Here is a 12966-nt window from a genome sequence, read left to right as displayed (position 1 = left end):
GAGAAGAACAACTACCAGACTTTTAGAAGACATCTGAAGGCAGCCCTGTTTAGGGAAGCTTTTAATGTTTAACAGACCACTGTATTTTAATACTTTGTTGGAAGCCGCCCAGAGTGGCTGGGGAAATAAAATAATAATAATAATAATAATAATAATAATAATAATAATAATAATAAATTTGCTGAGCAACACAGCTGGGCTGGCCAGACTTTCTGTGACATCACAGCAGCTAAGCCAGTGGCAACTCCAAGAGCCATGGCACTTTCACCTTACCAAACCCCATTGGTGAACATCCTGAGCAGAATAAACCAGTGGTATTAGGCAGAGATATCGGACCTAAAGGACCGTCTCGCTCTCTCCCCTCCCCCCACGAACCAACCTGGAACCTGTGTTTGTTGTTTGAGGCTCTCTTCTCCATGCTCCCCTCCAAGGGAGTTGGGGAGTGTGGCAACATGAGGACAGGGCCTTTCCAGTGGTGGCTTCCTCCTTGTGGAATTTTTTCCTGTGGAAGGCAAGCCTGGTACCATCCATCCTATATTTTTAAGTGCCAGACAAAAACATGTCATTTCACTAATGCTTTTTGGTCCTTAATTAGGAGGGCGTTAGGTATACCTGTGTCCTCCCCCCCCCCTTTTACTGGGGGTGGCTTGTGTTAGACCCACCTTTTTATATACATTATGGATGTGTTTTTAGATTCTGTTTCATTTTGGTTTTAATGTTTGCACCGTTTTTCAAATCACTTTTGGTATCTTCCTGTGAAAAAAGTGGCTCTAATAAACGCAAGAAACATAAGCAGCAATAACCAGGATGGATTCCATGAATACAGACGCTCGCCTTCCTTTCCACACCATTGCCAGTCTTCGCAGTTTGCAAAATGTGGTGCCAGAGGTCTCTTTGGCTTTGTCGACCTGGTGGGCAGCAGGTCAATGCAGTCTGCTCTAGCACAGCTTGGCTGTTCCCTTACTTGAAAGGCTACTACATTTGCAAAGCTAAGCAGGGTCCAGTATGGTGTCAAATTGGATGGGGGACCATATGTTGATTCCTGCATTACAGGGGGTTGGACTAGATGGCCCTCGTGGTCCCTTATGACGCTGTGATTCTGTGTGGTTCTTTCTGGACTCCACTGCTGAGAATGATAGAATTTTAGAGTTGGGAGGAGTTTTGACATTCACCCAGTCCACTGTGCTGCTCAAGCAAGAATCTGCCACATTGCTGACAGATGCTTGAATACCTCCAGCAGGAGAGAGCCGACCGCCTCCTGTGGCAGACTCTTCCACTGGCCGGCGGATCTTACTGTGTTAAGAAATCCCACCTAATCTTGAGCGGCAATCTGCTTCCCGGCAATTTCCACCCATTGACTCCAGACCTGCCCTCTGGAGCAACAGAAAACAAGTCTCCACCAACATGGCAAACCCTTTGGTTTTCTTTGCTCCAAGCTAAGCAACTCCTTCAGGCTGCAAAAGTATGATCGGTTTTTAAATGCATCCCTCCATTCGTATTCTCCCCCACATGTAGAAAGCTAGCACATCAGTGCTGGGCTTGAAACCTTTCTTCCTAGACCCGTTTTTTGCAGGCTGATGTGGTTCTGTGCAGGAAGGAACCTTGCTGTGTGGCTTGGCTATATGTCACGACTCCACAAAGATGTATTTCATTGGGTGCTTGGCATTTCCTGGGTTTTTCCTTGAACTGTATGGCGGCGGGATAAGTTGTTAATGTTGATGATCTGGGTGTAGCTATTCGCAAGGCACTGAAATGCTCCTCCCACCCAATTTCAGGTTGGAGAAAGTCTACAGCTTGGCCAAGGAACACGTAGCACCAAAGAAACAAGCTGTGCAAGCAGGTGAGCCGACTTGATTGCATTTATTTTATTGCATTTATATCCCCACTTTTTCTCCCCAGAAGCTCAGGGTGGCGTCTCTGTTTCTCCACCCCCTCATGCAGTCTTCACAACAGTTCTGTGAGGTAGGATAGGCTGAGAGTGAGTGACTGGCCCGTGGTCACCCAGTGAGGGGGGATTTGAACTCTCGTCTCCCAGGTCCCAGTCCAACCATAATGCCACACTGGGAACCAGAGGGTTTGATGCAGATTTTGTAGGTTGGTCGATAAGTTCTGTGGACATCTAATGGCTTTTCTGTAAAAGGTGATACGCTCTGGTCCCCCTCCCCCACTTTTTCCCTTAACATTAGGGCTAGGTGATGTCTGGTTTTCAACATCACAATATATCACCAGCCCAAACATTGTGATATATTGATATATCATCATGTCTGAAATAAGGATGGAAGTACGTGGAGGTGAACGTGGGCTTGAATTCTCCAAAGGACCGTGTGTGTGTGTGTGTGTGTGTGTGTGTGTGAATGATTAATTCTGTTTTTTAAATCAAATTTATACCCCACCCTTCCAAACAAGTGATAAAACAATAAACGTATTTTTGGGGGTGGGGGTGGGGAACCAATCTAAAGAAAGCATCTGAAAAAAATCCTGTAGAGATCGAGACTGAGAAAGATTTCAGCTTTAAAGGCTTGTTGAAAGACGCAAAAGAGACAGCGAGGACAGCTCCTGTCTAATATTCAAGGGGGGCGCATTCTAAGGGGCAGGTGCCACCACACTAAAAGCCCAACGCCTGCGTTGTGCAGAGCAGACTCCTGATAAGGTGGCCTCTGCAGGAGGTCCTCACATGTGCTCGATTGGGTATATAAAGGGTTAGGTAACCTTTCAGATACAGTGGTACCTTGGTTCTTGAACAACTTAGTTGACAAACAAATCGGCTCCCAAATGCCAAAAACCTGGAAGTAAGTGTTTTCTAACGTTTTTCGGAAGCCCAACATCCAATGCGGCTGTCGGCTATTGGTTCTGGGGCGCCTGCGCCAGTCAGAAGCCGCGCCTTGGTTTTTGAACGTTTTGGGAGTTGAACGGACTTCCAGAACGGATTAAGTTCGAGAACCAAGCTTCCACCGTATTATGTTCCCAAGCTCTGTAGGGCTTTATGCAGCAGAACCAGCTGGACTCTACGTATGTTGTATGCTAGAAACTGACTCTTCTTCCACCAATCCCTTCCCAGGTGTTTTCCTTGGTGTAATCGAACTTGCTCCCTAGACACCCTACCTTGCTTTTCTTTCTCAGGAACTCCTGTGTGGTCTGCCTCCTTCTCACATGTGCTTAATACAAGGATGGGGAACCTGTGGCTTTGCACATGTTGTTGTCTTCCATCTCCCAGCAGCCCCTGCCAACACGGCCTATGGTCAGGGATGGTAGATGAGAGCCAAGGTTTACTCAAACCACGGTTTACCCTCACACCCCTTCTGTCCGCTTGTTTTTTGCAGCTGCCCCCTTGCTGGTTTCTGGAGAGCAGCGGGTCAGTCTGGCGAAAGCAAGAGTCAAGCAGACCTATGGGCAGTTGGAGCAGGACTTCCAGAAGCTGAAAGCGGAGGGCAAAGCCAGCCAGGGCACTTGCCCAGTGGACATACTTGGCGTCCGTATAAAAGAGGAGCCCGTGAGCGATGAGGAGCCTATGGACACCTCTGTCTGCGACGGCCTCAATAATGGACTGGCCAACGGCATCCATTCGGAAGAGAACTCTGTGGACTCCGTGAACGGCCTCTTGCCGGTCCAAGAGAGAGTCACGCAAGAACTCAGAGCCTTTGTGGCGGCGACGTTTAAGAAGCAGTATGTGCTAACCCTGAACGAGCTCAAACGGTTATTTAATCTCCACGTGGCTAGTCTGCCTCCTGGGAATCTCCTGTTCAGCGGCATTTCTGACAAAATGTTGCAGGACATGGTGTTGGACATGGGCTGCAAACAAATTATGGTGCCTGTAAGTCATTTTTCTGCTCCTTTTTTTTGTTTATAAGTGCCTTTGCAGGCTGTGAGTGGCAGGTTCAATTGATGTGGCAGGGGGCTGGCGCAAGAGGTGGGGTCATGGTATTTCTGTCCATTGGCTTGGCTGCTGTGATGTCATGGAGGTGCTAAACAGCCATGGTTTGGAAGGGCCCTCATGAGACCTGGTAGCTGGAATTCTACTTCTGTTTTAATGTGCTGCTGAAGTATTGTCTGCAGGCTTTTGGATGCAGATCTGTTGTGCAGTTCTAGAGCCTTTTAATGCAAGCTATTGGAGGGGCAATACCTGGTGTTAGAGCAACTGCTTTGCATGCAAAAGATCCCATGTACAGTCTCTGGTATCTCCCTGTTTAAAAGGATCAGTTGTTGTTGGCATCAGTCTTGAGAGACAATGGCGTGCACCTCTGGGGGTGAAGTCAAACCATTATGTTATCAACACCAAAGTGACCTTCCTGGGGTGCAGGTCCTGGGCTGCTCATGCAACAAACCCGCCCTTTTGGCCTCACTGATGTGGTCCAAAGGAAAGCAGAACAATACATTGGTGCCTCGTAAGACGAAAATAATCCGTTCTGTGATTCTCTTCGTCTAGCGGTTTTTTCGTCTTGCAAAGCAAGCCCATTGAAGGATTAGCAGATTAGCGCTATTAGCGGCTTTTAGCGGCTTATCTGCTGATCGGATCAGCTGATAAGCATCTTTGCGGCTTAGAAAAAGGGGGGGGAGGGGGGAAAACCAGCAGGAACTCGCAAGACATTGTTGTCTTGAGAAGCAAGCCCATAGGAAATTCATTTTGCGAAGCACCTCCAAAACGGAAAACTCTTTCGTCTAGCGAGTTTTCCATCTTGAGAGGCATTCGTCTTGCGGGACATCACTGTACCGTGTCTTTTTGCTCCATAAGACACACTTTTTCCCTCCTAAAAAGTAAGGGGAAATGTATGCGTCTTAATGGAGCGAATGCAGGCGGGAGACTCTGCTCAGCGCTCCCTTTCATGAGCCGCGTGGAGCGTGTGTGCGGCTCTTGGGGGCTTTCCCCCGAGGTGGGAGAAGGGACTGACGGGCTGCCCTCTGTCCCTTCCCACACCTCCCGGAAAAGCCAGCAAGAGCCGCTTCCAGGCTCTGCTCAGTGCTCCCTTGTAAGGGCTCCCTTTCGTCCCTCATCCCGCTTTGCTGGGAAGCCAGCCGAAGAAGAGGCGCTGCGCAGCTATGGCGCTTGCTCTGCTGGCTTCAGCGAGAGCTGCGCAGCTTGCTCTGCTGGCTTCTCAGCGGGAGGAGGGACGGAAGGGTTTAAAGCAAGAAAAGCGAGACATGGTCTGCGCAGAATATATTTTTTCTTGCTTTCCCCCTCTAAAAACTAGGTGCATCTTATGGTCAGGTGCATCCTATGGAGCGAAAAATACGGTGCATTTGGCGCCAGCTTGGCTGCAGGAGTTTCCGGAAGGAGGCATACAAGGCGTCACCCAACTATCTCGGGGACTCCATTCCGGATTCGCGCAGGGTTTACTCCTTAGGCCTTTCTTCTCCCAAAAGTATACAGTGGTGCCTCGCAAGACGAAAAGAATCCGTTCTGTGATTCTCTTCGTCTAGCGGTTTTTCGTCTTACGAAGCAAGCCCATTGACGGATTGGCGCTATTAGCGGCTTTTAGTGGCTTATCTGCTGATCGGATCAGCTGATAAGCGGCTTAGAAAAAGGGGGGTCAGGAAAAAAAACCAGCAGGAACTCGCAAGACATTGTCGTCTTGCAAAGCAAGCCCATAGGAGATTCGTTTTGCGAAGCACCTCCAAAATGGAAAACTCTTTCGTCTAGCGAGTTTTCTGTCTTGCGAGGCATTCGTCTTGCGGGGCACCACTGTACCACAAAGCAGCAGAGGCTGAGGACCAGAATTTTTTTCCTCCTAGTTAGGCAAAAACTCCATAAAATAGTTTTTGAAATGGCTCAGAAATCTCAAAATCCTTCAAGCATTAAGTCCTTTTAGGCCAGGGGCAGGGAACCTCTGGCCCACCAAATGTTGGACTCCAATTCCCCTCGGCCCCATCCATCCATAAAATAGTTTTTAAAATGGCTCAGAAATCTCAAAATCCTTCAAGCATTAAGTCCTTTTAGGCCAGGGGCCGGGAACCTCTGGCCCGCCAAATGTTGGACTCCAATTCCCCTCGGCCCTATCCAGCATTGTCAGTACTTGGGGATGATGGTTGTTGTCGTCCAGTGATACCTGGGAGGCCAGCGGTTCCCCAGCCCTGCTTGAGGCAAAGACTGCTCAGAATAGGTGAGTTCTGAAGGCCCACTTAACATCCATATTGTAGCAGCCATATGTAATTCAGTTGAGAGGGAGTGCCCTAACAGAGGGGCCACCACTGAGAATGCCCCGTCTCTCACGACTGCTGCCCTAAGTGATGTTTCTGATGAGCACGGAAGCAGGGCCTCCAAAGTCAAAGGATGCTACTCTGTACATAAACACTCTCTCCATCAAAAACTAGCTTAATAGCTTTTTTTAATGGCCTAGGTTTTACAGAGGTGGCAAATTCCACGGGCTTACCCTTTCAGGCTGCAGGTGAGCTCTCATACAAAGGAATGCTTCTCCATACCACCACCCCACACACAAAAAATACCTCCCTGATATGCTAGTTTTCTGTGTGCAGGGAATGTTAATTTATTTATTTATTAAGGAGTATTCCAGTATCTGAGGTCCCCACAGACTTTTAAATCCACCTTTGAAAAAGGCAGGTTTCTCCACTTTTTTAGTTGCATACCCAGTACTCCCTCCTGTACTTGCGTGTTGTAATTAAAAAATATGCAGAGTTCCTGGACTCGTTTCGTTTGATCTGTAAGGAAGAAGGCGGCGCCCGTGATACATAACTGCAGGTAGCTAACTGGAGTGGAACAAATGCCATCTTGTCACAAGGAAGGGTAGCTGATTTGACTGTGTATATCTGTGTCTATAACAGTAATTTAAGGAAGTTACTTGTCTAGCTGGAATAAAACGATCATGGCTTAAAGGCTCTGGCATGTTGGAAGGGAGTGACTGTTTCATCGGTCTTTGTTAGTCAGAGCTTTGAGGCATATGCACTTTAAGCTGGGAGAGTTTTATGATGTTCCCTGTGAATGAGATTAATGCTGTTGCCTCTGGATCGCAAGGCACTTCCGCAGCCACAGATGTGATTAAAAAAAAACCCCACTGAGTAAACTTTGAAGAAAGCCAGATTCTCTTCTCCGCTTGCAAAGCGACAAACAAGTATTGACAGTTACAAGTATTGAAAGTTGCCTCTTTTTCCATGACCTCCAGGAGCAGGGCTTTTGGCAAGCTAAACCATGGTTCTAAGAAACCAGCCAACCCTGGTTATCACTAAGGTTTAAAATGTTATGTCTGCACAGGGCCCTTCTTGGACTATTTAAAACCAGGATAAAGGACTAGCACATCCCTTTTAAAACGTAGGTTTCTGATCTGCCACACTGTCCCTTTCCAATCCTTATACAGTGGTGCCCCGCAAGACGAATGCCTCGCAAGACGGAAAACTCGCTAGACGAAAGAGTTTTCCGTTTTGGAGGTGCTTCGCAAAACGAATTTCCTATGGGCTTGCTTCGCAAGACGACAATGTCTTGCGAGTTCCTGCTGGTTTTTCCCCTCCCCCCCTTTTTCTAAGCCGCTAAGCCGCTTATCAGCTGATCCGATCAGCAGATAAGCCACTAAAAGCCACTAATAGCGCTAATCCGTCAATGGGCTTGCTTCGCAAGACGAAAAAACCGCTAGACGAAGAGAGGCACCACTGTATCTCTGCATGCTCTTTGCTCCTTGTGTTCTTTATCTCTTTCCCTCTCTTGGGATTGTGAGCTGCCTGGGCAGTGGGCAGGATGGGCTTCACTTTGTTAAACAGCTCATATGTGTAAGGGACCGTATAACCATTGGAATTGGAGAGGACAAGGTTTCAGTTATCCCACTAAACCGTGGGACATTTAAGGAATGTCATTTATGGTTTACTGTGATGTCACGTCAAGCTAGGGTTTTTTGTAGACCGCAAACCAGCATCAGGATTGTATTATTATTATTTGTATTATTATTATTTATACCCCATCCATCTGGCAGGGTTGCCCCAGTAACTTGGGCAGCTTCCAACATAATATAAAAACACAACTAAACATCAAGCAATTAACGCTAACCACGGTTTGGTGTGACTGCTGAGCCATAGTTATGGTTCCAACCCCTCTTCCTAGAGGTACCCACATCCTAGAAATGAGAGTGAAGGGAAGATGGAAAGACACAAACTATTCTAAACCACTGTTGTATCTCAAACACTCCACAGATAGCACCAAAGATTGGTTTGTGCTAACCATAGTTTAGGTTCAAGCCAAAAGTGCAAACAAGTAACAGTTTGCATGGTTTTCCCCCTTCCTCAAAAAATCCCTACGTACTGTCCCAAGTAGTGGGCTTGGTGGATGGAACAATGACCCAAACCATGATTTGTTGGCTAAGATGTAACTCCCAATTACAGTTTACCCAAGCTCTTGTTTATAAGAGCTTGCTCCACTTCCCAGCTTGGTGGCCATCTGCGTGCCATAATTAGTCATGCAGTTTTGATTCATACATTGCAGCAAGCCATAGTTTGATGTTGCACCTGAATCGTCTTGGAGGCCTGATTCAGGCCTCATGCAAATCTGTAATGGTGGGAAACCAGATAATGCACAGTTCCTGTTCCTATCAGCCCCTGGGGGGGGATGATTTGAATTGTTGTCCCAATAACATCTGGAAGGCCACAGGTTCTGTGCCTGTCTGTTCTCCCCACCCGAGTTGGAAAGCTTTTTAAGCAAACCAAAGTTCCCTGGGTCATCTGAACCCCTGGAACTGTGGCTTGTTTAAAATTGGAAGTGAATTCTAGTCTCCTCTTGCTGGCATGGGAAAGGAGAAGCCCAAAGCTTGCTGTGGCTTGTTTAACCTGTTCTAGGTTAAAAATCTAGGAGTGAGGCACAGAAACCTAAAATGAAAAGAAGAAACTTGTTCTGAAAAATACCAACTAGGTGGATTAACTACAGCTCGCTGTGTTCCTTTAGGAGGAATCTAAAACTTCCAAATTATGTAGGACAGAGTGAAGCATCTTGCACAGTTATTGCTGCCCATCCTGGCACCATTTGAGATGGCTCCTGAAGAAAGGAACTCAGGTTCCAAAAGGCATTGGGCTGTAATGAATCTTTGCAGATGGCACTTTGGAGGAACAGCATTCTTTCCTACTTGAAGCAAGCCAGTATATTTTGGCGTGGTGTCTGAATTGAACCCAAACTGAGCTTGTTTCAAATGCAGGAAGTGAGAGACAAAGGAAGTGGTGCAGTCCTTTCTTTTAGGAGACCGGCGAATTAGATTTATCGCATGTCTGCAAAACTGTTGCTATGAATGGTGTTTGTTTTTAACAAGTAAGGGTGGACTCCTCCAGAAAGGCAATAAAACTGATTCACATCATAGCATACAACAGCTCTGGGCACTGCTTGGCCTGGAAACCCATCTTTTTGCCAGTGCGCTGTTCATAGGGAATGAATTCATCTTCTCGTTGCCATGAAAGCGGCTTTAAATATTTTAAGTGCGCAAATTGCCGCTCCTAGTTCCTGGGTGTCTGAGCACGGGTCTGATTCTGGGAGCTGTAGCTTCTTTAGAGTGCTTAGAGTTGATAGGAGACCCCTGTTCCCTTCGCAGAAGTACAATTCTGAAGGCAGCCCTGTTTAGGGAAGTTTTTAATGACTGATGTCTTAATGTATTTTTAATCTCCTGCTGGAAGCTGCCCAGAATGGCTGGGGAAATCCACCCAGAGGGGCAGGGTATGAGTAAATAATAATAATAGCAATATTAGCAATAATTGTTATTACAGTGGTACCTCAGGTTAAGTACTTAATTCGTTCCGGAGGTCCGTACTTAACCTGAAACTGTTCTTAACCTAAAGACCACTTTAGCTAATGGGGCCTCCCACTGCTGCCGCGCTGCTGAAGCACGATTTCTGTTCTCATCCTGAAGCAAAGTTCTTAACCTGAAGCACTATTTCTGGGTTAGCGGAGTCTGTAACCTGAAGCGTATGTAACCTGAGGTACCACTGTATTGCTATTATTATTATTATTATTATTATTATTATTATTATTATTACAATTCCCAGAATGGTTTAATCCCTCTTCACAAAAACTCCAAGAATTGTAGTTCTGTGAAGGGGAATACAGACCTCATAAGAACCCTTAAGAAACTACAGCGCCCAAAATTCTTTGGGGGAAGGCGTGACACACCAAGGTTGCAGGTTCAGTCCCCACATGGGACAGCTGCATAGTCCTGTTTTGCAGGAATCAGACTTGGTGATCCGCAGGGTCCCTTCCAACTCTACAATTCTATGATTCCATGGCTGTATAAAGTTGTATGATACGGATTTAAATGCCGAGTGCAGATGGGAGTATTGAGGGCCAGCAATAACTGTCTGAGCAACTGTGAAAGGGACTCCCGCTTACTGACAGCGGTGACACAGTGCTTGCAACAGGGTTGGGGTTATTTTATATTTGGCCTCTAGAGTTAACGTATGTGGTTAATGTGACTTGCTGGAATATTACAGCTAGGGAAACATACAGGGTTGCAGGCAGCCAGCTTAAGTTCTGCTCAGAGTAAATCCATTAAAATTAACAGACTTAAATTAGTCATGCCCGTTTGTTTGAGTAGGTCTTCTCCGAGTAGGAGTAGCGTTGAATCCAACCCATAATCTCTCCATCAGACTGTGTATAGAAATCATTAGCTATGAAAGAACAGAGGTATTCAAAATCTTCACAGCAAAACGTTTTGGCTTCTGGCTTCTGGTGCTCATCACATTAGAGAAGCTGAAGGTGGGTGCCAAAACGTTTTGCTTCCAGATTTTGAATACCTGTTCATTAGTCACTGTAATAAAGTATATGGTGTTGTTGGTGCTTAATTACATCCTTCCAGGACCCAGAGCAAACCTGTCTGAAGTGTGATGATGCTTTTTAAAAACTGTGTTGTTGTGTGTCATGCGTAACATTTGACTCCAAAAAGACTGACAACCTGCTCTTTCCTTTCCCTAATTACAGTGCTCTGGAGGCATTACGGCAGCATTATGCTTTTTAGGCTTTTTAGACCATGCCCCAGGTTGAAGCAGAGCTGTAGGCAATCTAAAGCAAATAAATAGGGTGTTTTGTCTCAAGGGGTGTAGGAAAACCTCCCCTGCTTTGGCGCTAAGAGTCCTGTTGAGCCCCTACCAGATTGGTTCAAAAGTTCTGTATTTGTCACCTGCCACCATCTAAGCACATGTCTGACGCGCATGTGCCCAGGCATGAATGAAGGTGACGTAGAAAAGCTTAGACCTCTTCGTCTCCAAGTGCTGGCAAACCTATTTGCTTGGATCCAAGTGGCAGTAATACGATCAGAATTGTGGGGGGGGTTTCCTGTGAAAATGATCAGGCACTAGATGCTAAAGCTTTGTGGTGTTTGTTGGGCAGGCTGCCATTGACCGCCCTTTGCTTTAAACACACAGAAGCAAAGTTTGCTATGTAAACAAGTTTTAAGTCCTCCTTATGTCCTCAAGATACAGTCTTACAGGCTTTCCGCTCAACTGCTAGACTCTTGCCAGAGTTGTTGTTTTCCCTGCATTAAGTTGAAGCTTAAGATTGTAGCCTCTGCGTTCTGTCCCCCCGGGTGCAAAATCCTAATTGAATTATTCTTTTTTCCAATCCTGTCTTTAAATACCCTAAAGCCAATAATCCTAACCAGCGCAACCTGTTTGATTTATTTCTTTATTTTAGTTTCCCCCGCAGACGACTGCGTTGCTGGATGAACAAAAGGTCTTTGCACTTTGGGAAGCTGGTGACATGTATGATCAGGTAAGCTGGTAATTGGAGCTGTTGCTCCAGCAGAGTCCTGCCTAGAGCAAGGGACATTGGCACCCGGCAGCGTTTATGCATTTGCTCATCCTTCGTCCAGTCAGCAGCAGCGCACTTTCAGCTCATTAGGAAAAAAGGCTGGTCCAAGAGGCGGTTTTATCCTCTGGGGCTCAGATATACAGCTATATCTGTATTGTCCCTGTTATAAAGGTAAAGGGACCCCTGATCATTAGGTCCAGTCATGGACGACTCTGGGGTTGCAGCACTCATCTCACTTTATTGGCCGAGGGAGCCGGCATACAGCTTCCGGGTCATGTGGCCAGCATGACTAAGCCGCTTCTGGCGAACCAGAGCAGCGCACGGAAACGCCGTTTACCTTCCCGCCGGAGCGGTACCTATTTATCTACTTGCACTATGATGTGCTTTCGAACTGCTAGGTTGGCAGGAGCAGGGACCGAGCAACGGGAGCTCACCCCATCATGGGGATTTGAACTGCCAACCTTCTGATCGGCAAGCCCTAGGCTCTGTGGCTTAACCCACAGTGTCATCCACGTCCCTGTTATACCCAGTTGCAAATTCAAATGTATCCCTATCATGTTTTATGACTTCCTTGATATTGTATGTGGGCTGGAACTGGCCTTTGACCGAAATAATAAATTCATTCATTCATTCCTCCTGCATAGAAAATATTCGCTTTGCCTCCTGCAAGCAGATAGTCATGCGGAAGGGCTGTGACTCACGGGTAGAGCGTATTCAAAATCGTAATCTGCTTTGCATGCAGAAGGTTTCGGGTTCAAGCGTATAACACAGCTCAGTTGGTTAGAGTGTGGCGTTGGTAACACCAAGGTCGCAGGTTCAATTCCCATCTGGGACAGCTGCATGTTCTTGCATTGCAGGGGGCTGGGCTAGACGATCTTCAAGGTCCCTTCCAACTCTGCAATTCTAAGATTATAATCCCAGGCATCTCCAGGCAGGGCTGGGAGAGAACCCGGCATGAAATCCTGGAGAGGAGACAATACTCAGCTAGAGGGGCAGTGGTCTGGCTCGGTGTAAGGCAGCTTCCTGTGTAAGGTCCTCGTTTCAACCCTGGCATTTCCAGTTAAAAGAGCTGGGTGGCAGGTGGTGGAAAAGACCTGAAGGACCCCTTCCAGTCAGGCAGGACGCAGGGAGGCCTGGGAGAGGGGGCAGTAGTCTGTGAGGATCTGTGCAAGCCAGGAGGCAAGAATCAGCGGCAGGGGAAGAGTCAGACCTGGAGGAAGAGGAGGAGGAAAAGGCAGGCAAGGCAAGTGCTT

The 12966-nt window shown here is 46.9% G+C and overlaps 1 protein-coding gene across 2 annotated transcripts in view; it reads left to right on the top strand.

Moving 5' to 3' along the window:
• POLR3E (RNA polymerase III subunit E) overlaps window positions 1-12966 on the top strand; it is a 41344-nt gene that overhangs the window by 22986 nt on the left and 5392 nt on the right. For both annotated transcript variants that reach the window (XM_082199739.1, XM_082199740.1), the window contains 3 exons: window positions 1776-1840; window positions 3321-3811; window positions 11597-11674. In XM_082199739.1, the coding sequence (XP_082055865.1) occupies window positions 1776-1840; window positions 3321-3811; window positions 11597-11674 (634 nt within the window). The remainder of the gene's footprint in view (window positions 1-1775; window positions 1841-3320; window positions 3812-11596; window positions 11675-12966) is intronic.

The sequence above is a fragment of the Podarcis vaucheri genome (assembly GCF_965113315.1).
Source record: "Podarcis vaucheri genome assembly, chromosome: 14".
Lineage (NCBI taxonomy): Eukaryota > Metazoa > Chordata > Lepidosauria > Squamata > Lacertidae > Podarcis > Podarcis vaucheri.
This window is presented reverse-complemented; position numbering and strand designations above follow the sequence as displayed.